The 13,685-nt window shown below is 59.1% G+C and overlaps 1 protein-coding gene across 12 annotated transcripts in view; it reads left to right on the top strand.

The window, feature by feature from the left end:
- ATP6V0A1 (ATPase H+ transporting V0 subunit a1) overlaps positions 1–11,035 on the top strand; it is a 55,265-nt gene extending 44,230 nt beyond the window's left edge. For 6 of the 12 annotated variants that reach the window (XM_051824974.2, XM_002719397.5, XM_008271507.4 and 3 more), the window contains 5 exons: positions 1,135–1,242; positions 2,050–2,067; positions 4,899–5,016; positions 5,223–5,394; positions 9,773–11,035. In XM_051824974.2, coding sequence (XP_051680934.1) covers positions 1,135–1,242; positions 2,050–2,067; positions 4,899–5,016; positions 5,223–5,394; positions 9,773–9,866 — 510 coding nt within the window. In that variant the 3' untranslated portion in view covers positions 9,867–11,035. The remainder of the gene's footprint in view (positions 1–1,134; positions 1,243–2,049; positions 2,068–4,898; positions 5,017–5,222; positions 5,395–9,772) is intronic. The other 6 variants (XM_002719398.5, XM_002719399.5, XM_070060677.1 and 3 more) reach the window with 2 other exon arrangements.
- The last annotated feature ends 2,650 nt before the right edge of the window (positions 11,036–13,685 follow it).

Here is a 13,685-nt window from a genome sequence, read left to right as displayed (position 1 = left end):
GGGAGATCTTTTTGGAATACGGATTTCCTGGGCCCCACGCTGGCCTCACAGTTTCTGGGGGCAGGATTAGAGGCTGTTCATTTAAATACAGCTTTCGAAGTGCAGTGGTTCTCTGGCCAGCGCATGAGGACCTCTGCTAGAAGAGGCAGCATTTGGGCAAACCCTGAGGTCTGAGCTGGTCCGTGGCCCGGGGTGGAAGCCATGGTAGGAGGTGTACCCCAAAATGTGAAGCTGAGGCTGGGGATGCCATACAGGCAACCAAGCCTGCCTGCATGACGTGCTGCTGTCCCAAAGGCCGTCGTGCAGGGGAGCGATCCGCCAGCTCCTGGTCTGCTCTCTGGAGAGAAAGGGGTGCTGGGGCAGCTGCTCTTGTCCCTTTGCTCTGTGGTAGGTCGGCAGCTGTCAGGACCTGTCAGGCCTTGTCCAGTTCTGCCTAGTTTTTGTCCCCAAAGAGTCCTTTTGCCTCCATAAACTTATGTTTTTTGCATCAAATTGACTTTAAAATCCTGCTTATGAAGACTGCACCTGTGAGGCTGGAGAGCCACCCAGCAGTCAGCACCACGCCCCTTTTGAGGGGCTCCTTCACCCCAGTCTGCCTCAGGGAGGGAAAGGGCCTCCTTTTGTTTGCTTTTTCACTCAGTGTCCTCAAGCCACAAACACGTATCTACTAAGCTTTTTCTTTTCCTTGACCTAGAAGGTCCCTTGTTCCTGGACTGAGACGCTGTGCATTTCCTCGGCTCCTGCTGCAAGTTTATCAGACCAAGGTCCCTCTTAGACAGTCTGATCTTTTGTTCCCAAAAGCTTAGGCTTCACAGGTAGAGCTGCACTTGTTACCGGAGTCTGTTCATATTAAGCTTTTCATTCAAGCAGGATTTCCAGTTAGCAGTGACCAAGGCCACATTGGTGCCACTCTTGGTGCACACGATGAAGTGGTAAATGTAGGTTTGGGGTGTGGGGGGCTGGGCCTGGGACTGGGGAGGTGGTGGCTGGGGCAGGAGCAGTTGTGGGTTCTGTGTGGTTGTTGGAATCTATGCCTCTCTGAGGTTTGTATGTACTAACCATCGCCCTTCTCCACCTCACAGAATAGCACACTAAAGCCCAGGCAAATTCTACTCTTTCTGTTCATCTGTGTAGGGAACTCTCAACTTTGGTGGGATCAGGGTGGGCAATGGACCCACAGAGGAGGATGCTGAGATTATTCAGCATGACCAGCTCTCCACCCACTCAGAGGACGCGGAAGAGGTAAGATCCTGTGCTGTGGGCTTCCTCTCCCTCCACCTCGGGTTGGCCCTCGTCTCGTGCAGCTGAGGGGCTTGCTTCAGCCCTGCCTTCTGGGCCTCTTAGGGCACCACAGTGTTTTCCAGGCTCAGAGCCCACGGTGCTGCAGCACCCAGCAGGCCTGCCTCTTCGGTCCCATGCAGAGCAGGCCCCCATATTCCAGCTCTTGCTCCAGAAACCCGGCCACTCCGCATGGCTTCTCTCTTCACCCCTGGATCCTTCTGGGGGTCGCTCCAGTGGCACTGCTTCCCAGCCACAGCCACTGGCACTTCTCAGGCCCCACCCTGTGTGTGGGCCTTTACCTACTCTTTACAGGAGCAATAAAAAGGAATCAGGCCAGGCTAGGCACCTCCAAGCCCAGCTTTTTAAAATCCACTCTTCCTGGCCTGACCACTGGTAGCACACAACCTCAGAGCAGAACTAATGCACCATGGAGTCTCACCTGTTCATTAGAGCCTTTTTTTGGACAGGTCGAGGGGGAGGAGTTGAGGACACAGGTTAGACTTTTAAGTCGGTCTGGCCGCTTTCACTATGTGTGATTTTTTACAAAAGAAATGGCAAGGATTGGGTGCCTTTTGAAAACATGCGTCTTACCGCTCTAAGTGCCGGCTGCTCTCCCTGTGCGTGTGACCTGCGGAGATGGCCCTCCTACCCAGGAGCCCTGGTCAGCACCGACAGGCCTCCCCCAGAAACAGTCGGTCACCTTGTGCGCCTAGCTTGTGACCTCTGTGTGCCGTGGCTCCCCACTAAGTGTGCATTTGTGTTTTCAAGCCTGCCGAGGACGAGGTGGTAAGACAACAGCCAGCTTTGCCTTCCTGTGTATCTGGGGCTTCTCTCTTCCTGTCCTTGTGATCACTCTGCTGACCCTGCTGCACCCCGGGGCCACACATGACACCGCGCATCCTTCATCCCAGTGGCCATTTCTAACCAGTCCATGAGCCTGTGTTCCGAGAAAGCTCACCTCCATTAACTGCGTCTTGTGTCGGTCACCTCTGTCTGTGTCATTGACTTTGCTGATCTGATACCTCTGAGAATGGCTTTGACAGAGGTGCAAGTAATGTCCGCAGTGGCATTCTTGAAGTGCTCCCTGGGGCTTACATTCCGTTGGCCTGTGCCTTCCTCTCCATGGTGTTGTGGTTGCTCGGCCACGGGGGTACCTGTTTCCTCCCCGCTCCTGAGTGCTTCTGAGCGGAGCTTGCCCTTCCTCCCTGAGATGCGGCTGCCTCTTCCCGCTGCCCTCAGCAGCTTGACCATGCTTCCAGTGAGGAGCCCTGGCCCTGGCCTGGGGTCAGCCCTGCCACCCTGTGGCCTAGCTGAGAACTGGGAGGCCTTCACAAGGCACCTTTGCCTCTGGGGTGTCCCAGAAGAACCAAGCCATCTGCAAAAGGAGCTCATTGTGTCAGCCACGCGTGGGAGTGACAGAGGATGGAAAGGAGGTTGCCTCAGCACTCAGCCACACCCAGAGCAGAAGGCCTCTCCCAGCAGTGACTCCTTGAGCAACACACACATTTTGAATTAGTTTCTTTTTTTTTTTTTGTCTTTTGTTGTTGTTGTTGTTAAGACCTTGCTGCACTGTTTGCATCTTCCCCCAAAATGTCTCTCTAAGATACCTGCACCTGTGAGCAATAATGCCCCTCCCTTTCCTGCCTCCCATGGTCCTCTCTGAGGGGGTGTGGGGATGGGACCGGGAAAAGCTTTGCTGTTGGGGTAACAGCAGGCAGTGCCTGGTCTTCCTGTGGTTTGGAGAGGCTCCGTGGCTGGCATACATGTTCCCGGCCTGCTCACGGGTGCAGTCGCTGGCTGAGCTGCCTGGCACGCTTCGGGGAGCTCTGGCATCTCCCAGCATCACCACCTCCAGCAATGCTGCTTTCTAAATGGCCTTCCAGACCATGCACCCAAAGCCCTAGTCACTGTTGAGCGATCCAGCCACCTGACCTGTCCAGTGTCCTCTTTGGCACCCAGGCCCGGGGGGGTTGCACATCCAAGGAAGATGGCCTCTAATTTGGCCTCCCCGGTCTCCAGCCACCCACCTCACTCAGGGACGCAGTCTCCCTTGGCTTCCTCAGTAATCAACATTTTTATCAGACGAGTTCTCTACAGCCAAACTGAAATAACCAAAGCAGTTATCTGGTGTTTTCAAACAAAACACGTTCTTTTTAAAAGTCCAGCCTACTTCTAAAATTTACCCGCCTGACTTGGCTATGAAAATTGTCCCACGCAGGCCATCGTTTGAGCCTGGTGGAGGTGTTTGTCCCTCTTCCAGGGTGGGGACATTCAGTCCAGCTGCAAACCAGGGCCAGGCCAGTTGTTACCTGGGAAATCCTCAAAGGTTCTAACCATGCGGCAAGGGTCAGCGGCACCTGTGTCTCCCACTGTGTCTTCCCACCAGGCCTTCACCCCTGTCCCTGCATCCTTCGCCCTGTGTGTGTCAAGCACTGTGTTTAGAAACTGAAAGATGAAAAATATAGCTCTTGCCTTCGAGGACCTCCCAGACGGTGGGGAGAGAGTCTTGGGTGACAGGTACCATGGTAGATGTGTGCCCAGGGTACTGTGGGAGCACAGAGGGGGACCTGAAAACACTGGGTGGGGCTGGGGCAGGGGAGATAGGGAAAGGATTCCCACTCCCTGGGGGAGTTACCCTAAGCTCGGTGTGTAGAGGGCGGGGTGACCTCGCCAGCCAGTGTGGGAAGCTTCTGCAGCCAAGGACCTATGGGGTGGGCAGAGGTAAACAGGAGTTCAGCTTAGCTGGAGCACAGAGCCAGGGCTCTGGAGACTGGGGAGGGGTGAGGCTGGAGTCTGGCCGAGACAGCCGTCATAGGTGTGGCCTCATCTGGGTGACGTCCAAGGCCTTGCCAGAGTCTTAAACTGGTGAGCAGGAGGCCCTGGTGTGAGGGCCTGGCCGACTGCGGATTCTGAGCGGGGCTCTGGATGAGCCCTAGGACAGAGTTCACCCCCTGGTCTTTAGTGGGCTGTTGAGAGCAAGAGGCCAGGAAAAGCATCTGAGGCTTCTAGAACGTTCCCCATGCACCCCAGCTATGCTTGGACAGCTCGTTCCCTTGCTCCACTTTAGTCTGGAAATCGTTGTTGGTATGAGAGGAAAACAGCAAAAGGCAGAGGAGACACCATCTGGCCGCCTCCGCTGTGACGTGGGAGCGTGGACTCTGTCTGGATTTCCCTGTGCCATCTCAGAGGTCGCAGAAGGGAGAGGAGGCCCCCTGGCTCCGGAGGCTGTAATGCAGGAAGTGAAGGGCTCTGGAGGGCGGCTTCTGGCTGAGGCTGGGGGACTTGTTCCCAGCAGGGCTGCTCTCCTCCCCAGCCCCAAACCAGGTCCACGGCGGTCCTTGCTGTCCCAGGGGCTGACTCGCCCTCCCAGCTGCGTGCTCTTGACTCAAGCCCGAGCCCAGCAGGGAGGAACTCCGAATGCGTTGAGAAGAATCTCCTTCAGGTGGGGGGTGTCGGGATCTCCAGGGAGGCAGCGCTGGCATTGGCCCAGGCATGGAGAGGCAGCGGTGAGAGGGCAGGCCCTGCCTGGGCCAGGCTCTCCGTGAAGCAGCCACAGCTCTGCACTCCTGCACCCTCCCCTCCATCTGATGTCTTCCGTCTGGTTTCTTCCGCGACAGTTTGACTTTGGGGACACCATGGTCCACCAGGCTATCCATACCATCGAGTACTGCCTGGGCTGCATCTCCAACACCGCCTCCTACCTGCGGCTCTGGGCCCTCAGCCTTGCTCATGCACGTGAGTGTCCTCCTCTCCACGCGTGCCCGCGGTCTCCCGCAGCGGGGATGACCCGGAGGTTCTGGTTCTGGACTCCAGAGAGAAGGAGTGCAGGCGGGAAGGTCCGCACTGTGTGCGGTGGTCCCACCAGGGCGACAGGGAGCGCCCCGGGGGAGGCATGGCGGGGCAGCCCCAAGTGACCAGGGTGCTGTGTCTTCCTGTCCCAGAGCTGTCTGAGGTGCTTTGGACCATGGTGATCCACATGGGCCTGAGGGTGAAGAGCCTGGCAGGAGGTTTAGCGCTCTTCTTCATCTTCACCGCCTTTGCCACCCTGACCGTGGCCATCCTGCTGATCATGGAGGGCCTCTCAGCCTTCCTCCACGCCCTGCGGCTGCACTGGTGAGAGACAGCGGGGCCCAGGGTGGCGGCGGGGGGGGACCCCTAGTGCTGCACGGCAGCCCGAGTGCCTCCCGGGGAGTGTGAGCTGCTTCCTCAGCGCTCACGGCAGCGCCTGGCACCTGCCGTGCGGCCAGAGGATCTCCGCTTTTGGCTCGAAGCTTCCCGGGAGAGGCCCCTGGTGAGTGTCCTCAGGTCCCCTCCTGTCTGCAGCATTCTTCGGTGCCCTGTACTGTGGCTTGCAAGAGCTGCCGAGGTTTTGTGGTTTTTGTTTGAGGCTTCTTGTTTTTGTTCTGTTCTGGCGTGTCAGTGCCCTGTCTGGAGAGTAGTGAAAGTGGTCTCGCACAGACTCCGAAGCCCAGGAAGGCGCCCGCTCTGTTCCGCCCCATGCTCTTTGGTCAGGCCCCTGGCTGTGCCCTGGCAGGGAGGCGATTCCTGGTCCCTCAGCACACAGCTGGGCGCACTGACACAGCTCCTCCGGCAGGGCAGGCTGGGGGCTGTCCTGTTTGCTCCCTAATGCCGTGTGTGCCTCTCGAACGCTCTGCTTGGAGAGAGCCGGGTGGGAGAGCTGCATCTCACCGCGCTGTGACCGTGATCTTAAACTTGGGTTGTCAGGTTTAGCAAATAAAAGTACAGGGCACTCAGTGAAGTTTGAGTTTCAGACCCACAGTGAACATTCTTGTAGTACGCGCCCTGAGCCCGGGCTGCCTGCTGGGTGCCGCTTCCCCCTTTATGTTGGGACTCTCCCTCTTGCGGGGGTCTCAAACCCCGGTGTCCAGACGCTCTGGGCCCTGTACCCGGAGGAGGAGGACTCCCTCACCCCTAGTGTTGCACGAGTCTGTGGGACCCCGCGTGGGTGGCCTGTGGTCTTGGTGACCTCTGAGAGTCTCCCTGAGCTCACCAGGGCCTTGGCCCCTCCCCCGCCCTGGATTGTCGTCCTGGCTGGGTCGCAGCTGAGCCTCCTCAGAGATTCCACTGTTGGTGGTAAATTCCCGGGGGAGAAGCGAGGCGCATGCGGGCCAAGACACAGCTCCCATCCAAGCAGCTTCCTCGGGCCGGCTCTCCTGCTCGCAGCCTCCACCTGCCTGCCCCCTGCCCCCTGCCCCCTGCCCCCGGCCCCCGGCCCGGCTCTGTTGACGGTGGAACCAGGAGGTCGGGGGGTCAGGAGAGCTGTGTGCTCAGAGCGCTGCCCAGACCCTGTTCCCAGCTCATCAGCCCGCTGACCCCAGCACACTCCCTTCGTGCTTGGGTGAGGGGCTGCCGGGGAGCCAGTGCTGGTGACTTTTCCTTGCCCAGTTGGCCCCCTGCCACCCCGTCCACTTTGCCTGCTGAGCCCTGGATGGAGGGGGCAGTGAGCACCCCACCTTCGCTGCAGCCCGTGGGAGGTGTGGGGAGCTGTCGGACATGAGGCGGGCACGGCCTCCCCTCCATGGTGAGTGCAGGCAGCGTGGGAGCAGTGTGTGTTGAGAACTCCCCTCAGCTCACCCGTGCCCTCCGGTGGTGGTGTCCCACAGCCTGCTGGAGGGGCGCGGGAGGTGCTGAGTGACGGCAGGGTAAGCCTCCAGACCGGCTCGCCTGGGCTGGAGCTCCCAGCTCCACCGCACTGGGCAAGTGGTTCTGAGCAGGAGAGGGTGGCGTCACGGACAAGGGGTCTGATGGTAAATAGGAAATTGTCACACACCTGGTGTCCGGGCCAGCGCCCTGGCCGCTGTCAGCAGGTGTACAAGGATGGCTCGTGCCTGCAGAGGGGTGACCCCAAGGGAGGCCTGTAGGGCATCAGAATGCCCCTCGGGTTTGGTTGTGGAAACAGGCTCACCCCACGGGAATTGCTTAAATTGTATTTGGTCGTAGGGAACTGGGTGGAAGAGGAGAATCTGTGGCCCTTTTGTGTGCCATTAGAGATCCCATGGGGAGGGGCGGTCACCTGTGGCATGTTGGGGGCATCTTGCCCACCATCCGAAAAGGAGTGGATAAAATCGGCCTCTGTACCGCTCTGTCTCCCGCCTCGTCCGGCTGCAGAACAGCCGCAGGGAAGCCACTGCCAGCTTTCCTGGCGTCCCCTGACCCGAGGCTGCCCCGCTGACACCTGTCCTGGGTCTCTGGTCGGGTAAGAAGAGCTTTGGGTTTGAGAACAGGCCACACCAGTCTGGCGTCCGTGGGAGATCCTACAAGGTGGGTGGCGTTCAACAGCGTCTGCCTCCTCCTGAGCTTCATCTCCTCTCCCGCGTGCCTCGTAGGATGTGCTTGGGCTTCTTGCCTTTCCCAGTCAGCCGTCCTCTCTTCCTCAGAAGGCGGGGGCGGGTGTGATCGTGGTTACGACTGCCAGCCCCAGAGCCACGCAGATGCAGGACCTGCCCCGAGGCTTCCCTTCCAAGGCGCATGGCCCCTTCTTAGCTGGCAGATTCTGCACACTTGTACGCTCCCTGACTGGTCGGTGGTTCAGGGGGCCGGGTGATGGGAAGGACCACAGAGCTGCCACACGTGGCAGCGTGTCGCAAGAGGGATGAGAAGCACTCTGAGTGGAGGTCAGGGCCAGCGGCGGTGCCTGCCGTTCGCACCTTCAGGCAGGTGTGTGTCCTGGGCCCTGAACTGCCCAGAGCGGGGGTCGGGGAGCCAGAGAAGCACCTCCATGCAGAGCTGCAGCCACATCCCAGCAGGAGGTGGAAGAGGCCCCAGGGTGTCCCCCCACACCCACCCGGAGAAGTGGGGGCTGCGCTGTGTAACTCAAGTGCTCTCTGCGGTCTCCCCGTCAGTACCTCTGGGTCCCAGTGCTGGGGCTGCCATGGGTGACACAGGAGCCCACCTTCCCTGCTGGGGCTCTCACAGCAGGTGTCTCAGTGACTTGGTGCACGCAGGGGCCTGGAGGGGTCGGAGCAGAGGAGCCTGCTGCGTGGTGGAGCTCCCTGTTTGTCCTCTCTCAGGAAGCAGTGTTTCCCCGGTTCAGAGGAAGAGGGTGGGGCATCTGCCAGGGCAGTCGCTTTCCAGCATTGTGCTGGGGACGGCCGTGGGGAGAAGGTGGAGTTAGGCTGACCCCAGGATGGACCCGTGATGTCTGGCTGTGGCCACCCTAGGCCACAATTTCAGCAGCAGCTGGGGGGGAGGTGGCATCGGCGGCCCACAGGGCAGAGCCTCTGGCCTGTCGGTGCGGGAGGCCCACACGGGGGTGCCAGGAGGACAGCCGTGTCCCCAGGGCCTCTGAGAAGCATGGCTTCTGCCCCACTCACCCGGCCTGGAAATGAGAGCTGTCTGTGATCAGCCGGCCAGGGGCTCGGTGCTCAAGCCCTATTGGCGTAGGCCCCGGTCACAGGCTGGGGCCTGCACTGACCTGTCCACTTCTGGCTGTCTGCCGTGTAGTGGAAAGGAGGCATCGGAATCTCTTTTAAGTTGTTCAAATGTGACCACAGCCTCCCCAACGTGAAGAACCCACCTAACGGGGCGGGGAGTGGGGGGGACAGAGAGCCGGAGCCTAGCTCAGCTCCTGCACCCCGCAGCGCTGGGAGAGAGCAGCCGGCTCCTACTCCCACCCCCAGCAGCTCGGGGGACCCCTGCCACCGGCTGCCCCCCCCCCAGGTGCTGCCTTTTTGGCTGGGAGGGTGGCGAGGGAATAAGGTGGGTCTCGATGCCTTAGGACTCTCGTGTGCCTCGCCTGCCACAGCCCCTCTGCCCCCGCCCATTCTTGCGGGGGTTGTGGGGCCCGGGGGTCACCGAGTGGAAACTATTCCTCAGAACAGCTCCCGGGCTCTCGTGTCCTCTGACCAGGCACTTTTCAGCCCATATTTGGTGGTGATCTGGCTGTGGGCAGCCGTCCAGGGTGAGCCGGCAGGAGGAAGCACAGCCCTCTCTGCTGTGGGAGGGGCCGCCTTCCTGCCCCCACCCAGTCTGAAAGGCCCTGAGGAGCGTGGCGGGGGTGGCTGCCCAATGCCTGGGAAGGGACTTTGGGCCCGGTTTTTCCTTTTCATCCCAAGAGAGCATTTCTCAGATGGTTGTGTGGACAGGGGAGGCTTCTGCTGTTGTTTTGGGAAGACTCCCCGCCGAGGGGCCCTTGGAGGGGGGCACCTGGGGCTGTCAGGGACTCAGCTAAGGGCTCAGTGCTGCAAAGAAGCCGCCTAAACACAGGCTCTGCCCTCAGCGAGGATGGGCGAGGGCAGACCAGTCCCTGGAGGCCGCACTCTTGCCCAGGTGGCCCTGGGCTTGGAGACCGGAACTGTGTTCTGTGCACAGCAGCCTGAGAGCTGGGCGCCCGAGGGCTCATCCAGGAAAGGGCGTTTTCGGGGAGGGTGGGCCCGGGTAGGCCCCGGACATCTTCCTGGCCCAACTGTAGCGTCCTCCTGTCCTCAGAAGGCTTCTGTCCATTGACACCCTTCCTCTCTCCTCTCTCCAGGGTCGAGTTCCAGAATAAGTTCTACAGTGGGACTGGGTTCAAGTTCCTACCCTTCTCCTTCGAGCACATTCGGGAGGGGAAGTTTGAAGAATGAGCTGCTGGTGGGGCCCTGGGCCCCCCACCATGGTGATTGGTTGTGTTCCTTTTGCCTGTTGGTAGTGATCCCAAGCACCAGGTGTTTATGTCACCCCTGCCCCCAGCCCCCCAGCTGTCGTGAGCCATTTAGATAGAGCCAGATCCCCTGGCGCCCTGCCTTGCTTTGTCTGTGGTGTGACCTCCTGCAGAGAAGCTGGGCCCAGGACTTGCCCTCCCAGCCTCCCACAAGCCTTCAGGGCCGGCCTCCTCCTCCCCTCTCGCCCTAGATAAGAGGAGCGCCCATGCCCTCCTCATGGGGACCTTGAACCCTTGCTGCTGACACTGCAGGGTTGGAGGGGAGCATGGCACGTTCTCTACCAGAAGGGGGCGCTCTTTGTTTAGCATGCCCTACTCCAGTTAGCGGTGGTAGATCCGAGAAGCGGGTATTGTCCTTTGCCCAGCCCTCTGCAGTACTTGTTAATCAGAACTTCAACTGGAGCCACCTGGGCCGTTGCCAGTGGCTTCTCCCCACCTTCCTACCCGCCCCCAGGAATGCACAGACAGCCCCTGGCGGGCTCAGCAGATGTCCTGGACGCTGCCCACAAGCACGCCCCTGGCAGAGGGTTCTTCAGGTGGAGACTTCTTCCTGGGGGAGACCCTGAGCCCTTCCCCACCCCTGATCATGTAGTCGAGGCTGGTTCTGCCTGCCGGCCTGCCTTGCCCAGTCCGCCAAGGCCCCCTCCGCTCTTCCCCGTGGACCTCAAGTCTTAGGGGTGGTGCCGGGGGTGGGGAAGGTCAACCCCATTTCCTGTTTGCTGGTGGGAGCCCTGGCAGGCCCAGCAAGGTGCCACCCCGTGAGTCCCGTCCTGGGCTGCAGACCCCCAGGCCTTCTAATCATATGCTGGCCTGGCAGCCCTGGCCGCACCCGCTGAATTCCTCCCCACCACACTCAGTGGTCAAGGCAAGCGTTTCTGTGGGGCCACTTGGAGCTGCTCCCTCAACTCATGGCCGCTCTGCCCCAGCTTCGCGACTTGACCGAGACCTTGTGCGCAGCCGCCCCTCCCCTGCCCCCATTCATGACCTTTGCTCTGTTTACAGTGGGGTTGGGGGCTCTCAGTCAGGGAGCCCTGCCCAAGGCCCTTCTGTTCAGACATCCACGTGCTGAATAAAGTGTGTTTGACCCTCCCACGCAGGCCGCCTATCTCTGCCCACAGCCCACTTCACTCAGCCTGGCCCTCCTGAGCCCATGTGGGGCCGGGTCTCCTCGCCACCTCCTCCAGCACTGCTGCTAATCTCTGATCAAAGACCTAGGCGGCCATGGCCCTGGCTGGCAGTCAGTTTGTGAAATTCTTACCTTATCTCAGCTTTCCCAGAAGCCTTCCCACTCCCAGGCAGCAAGCAGCTTTGCAGACCCTACCCGTGGTGGTGAGTGGGGGTTGGGCCTTGTTCCCCTCCCCTCCCTCACTGCACGTCCCCACCGCCTGGGGGAGAGGGGCTCTGGGCATCTGCCCTCCCCCCTCCCTCTGCTCCAAGTATGCTCTCCTGGGCTCAGAGGCCTGGATATTTTGGGCCCTGCAGCCTTTGGCCTTGGTCTACAGGAGGCTGGGCGTGTGTTGTGTTCCTCAGAGCAGCAGGGGAACGTGAGGTGCTGAGGTGGACAGGCAGCAGGCCAGAGAGCCGCCCGCCATCCCGGCAGGCGGGCAGGGCGAGGCATTCGTCTCCTTCCCTCATTCCTCCCTGCAGGGCCTCCAGGCAGGGGCTGCACAGGAATGCGCGGCTGGGCCGGCAGCTGGCGCCTTGCGAGGGCATGCGGGGAGCAGAACACCCTGTGCCTTTCACCCTCCCTGGCTCAGATCCCACCTCCTCCCCACGGCGCACCTGCCCCTGGAGCAGGCCCTGCGGGCTCCCCTGCCAGGCTCCTCAGAGGAGAGGTCTGGAGTGGAAAATCTGGTCTGTGAGCTCATTTAATGTCTCTGAATCAAAATAGGAGGCCTAATGAGAACATTTGGAATCGGTGAAATGACATTGAGAATCCAGGAATAGAGCCTAACATTTATGGTCAGTTTCCTTGTCCACAAGGGGTCAAGGTGACTCGACGAAGAACTGCTTTTTCAACAGATGCGACAGCTGGGCATCCATCACAAAGGAAAAGTTGTACCCCTGCCCCACACCGCCCCACGCGCACACCGGCTCCAGGTGGATTGCAGACCTAACGTGAGAGCAAAAATCCTGACGCTCCCGGGGCGAGTCGCAGGAGCACGTCTTCGTGACCTTAAGTTAGGTGATGATGTTTTGAAAGGCAATCAACAGAAAGGGGGCTCTGTCCACCGGTTCATGCCGCATGTCGCCAAGCCAGGGCTGGGCCAGGGTGGAGCCAGGAGCCAGGCAGGTCTCCATCCTGATCTCCCGCGGGGATGGCAGGGATGTAACACCCAAAGCACAGGTGACGAGAGAGCTTCTAAGTAAGATACGTTAGCATTTAACAAAATGAAAGTTTTGTGTTTCAACAGAGTGCAGAAGCTGACAAGAGCCCTTACACAGGGGAGGAGACGAGGGTGCTTTAAAAAGTTCACGGGAACTGGAATTAAATGTTCCTGTGCATATTCTGTGATCTCCAGAAAGCCCCTTTGTATTTGCAGATTATACATCCGAAAATGGCCTGTATGTAGCCTTTGTTAATGACTCTCACAATCCAATAAGAGAGGTCATTTTTAAAAGTCAGTGTTTCTCGGCCGGCGCTGTGGCTCACTTGGCTAATCCTCCGCCTGTGGCACCAGCACCCCTGGGTTCTAGTCCTGGTTGGGACGCCAGGTAGTAGTCCCGGTTGTTCTTCTTCCAGCCCAGCTCTCTGCTGTGGCCCGAGAGTGCAGTGGAGGATGGCCCAAGTGCTTGCACCCGCATGGACGCTTCCTCCCTGCACCCGCATGGGAGACCAGGAGGAAGCACCTGGCTCCTGGCTTCGGATCAGCGCAGCACCAGCCATAGTGGCCATTGTGGGAGTGAACCAACAGAAGGAAGACCTTTCTCTGTCTCTCACTGTCTATAATTCTCTCTCTCTCACTGTCTAAATCTGCCTGGCCAAAAAAAAAAAAAAAAAAAAACCTGTGAAAATATGCTCAACCTCATTGATCACTATTGAGATGCAAATCAAAACCTAACATCCCACATCCCAATCCACTAAGAGGCTATAATGAGAAAATTCTAAGTGTTGGTAGAGAGAAATTAGAACCTCAAACCCTGCTGCTGAAAATATAAAATGGGGCAGCTGCTTTCGAAAACAGCCTTGGATCTGATGTTGTGCATGTGAGTGCCTTTCAGAGTCCCGGCTGCTCCATTTCCAGTCCAGCTCCCTGCTAGTGCACCTGGGAGAGCAGCAGAACATGGCCCAAGTGCTTGGGCCCCTGCACCCGGAGGAAGCTCCTGGCTTCAGATCAGCCCAGCTCCAGCCATTGCTGCCATGTGGGGAGTGAACCAGCAAATGGAAGACCTCCCTCTCTCCTCTCTGTGTATCTCTGCCTTTCAAATAAATAGTCTTTAAAAGGGGGGGGCATGCTACAACACAGTGAACCTCGAGCAACTTTATAAGTCAAAGAAGTGAGACACAAGATGACATAGTGCATGATTCCATTCATGTGACAAGCCCAGAGAGGCAGAAGGTAGATGGGTGTGACCAGAGGCTGGGGCTGAATGGGGCTGGGGAGAGGGTTAAGGCGGGTGTGGCTGCCAATAGACATGGCATTTCCTTGGGAGATGAAAATGTGAAGTTGGACCAGTGACAGTTGAACAAGCTTGTGAATGTGGGAAAAGCTGCTGGGCGTAAGCCTGCGATAGGCATTTA

This window comes from Oryctolagus cuniculus, chromosome 17, assembly GCF_964237555.1.
Source record: "Oryctolagus cuniculus chromosome 17, mOryCun1.1, whole genome shotgun sequence".
Lineage (NCBI taxonomy): Eukaryota > Metazoa > Chordata > Mammalia > Lagomorpha > Leporidae > Oryctolagus > Oryctolagus cuniculus.
The sequence above is the reverse complement of the archived record's forward strand: the minus strand, read 5'-3'. Positions and strand labels throughout refer to the sequence as shown.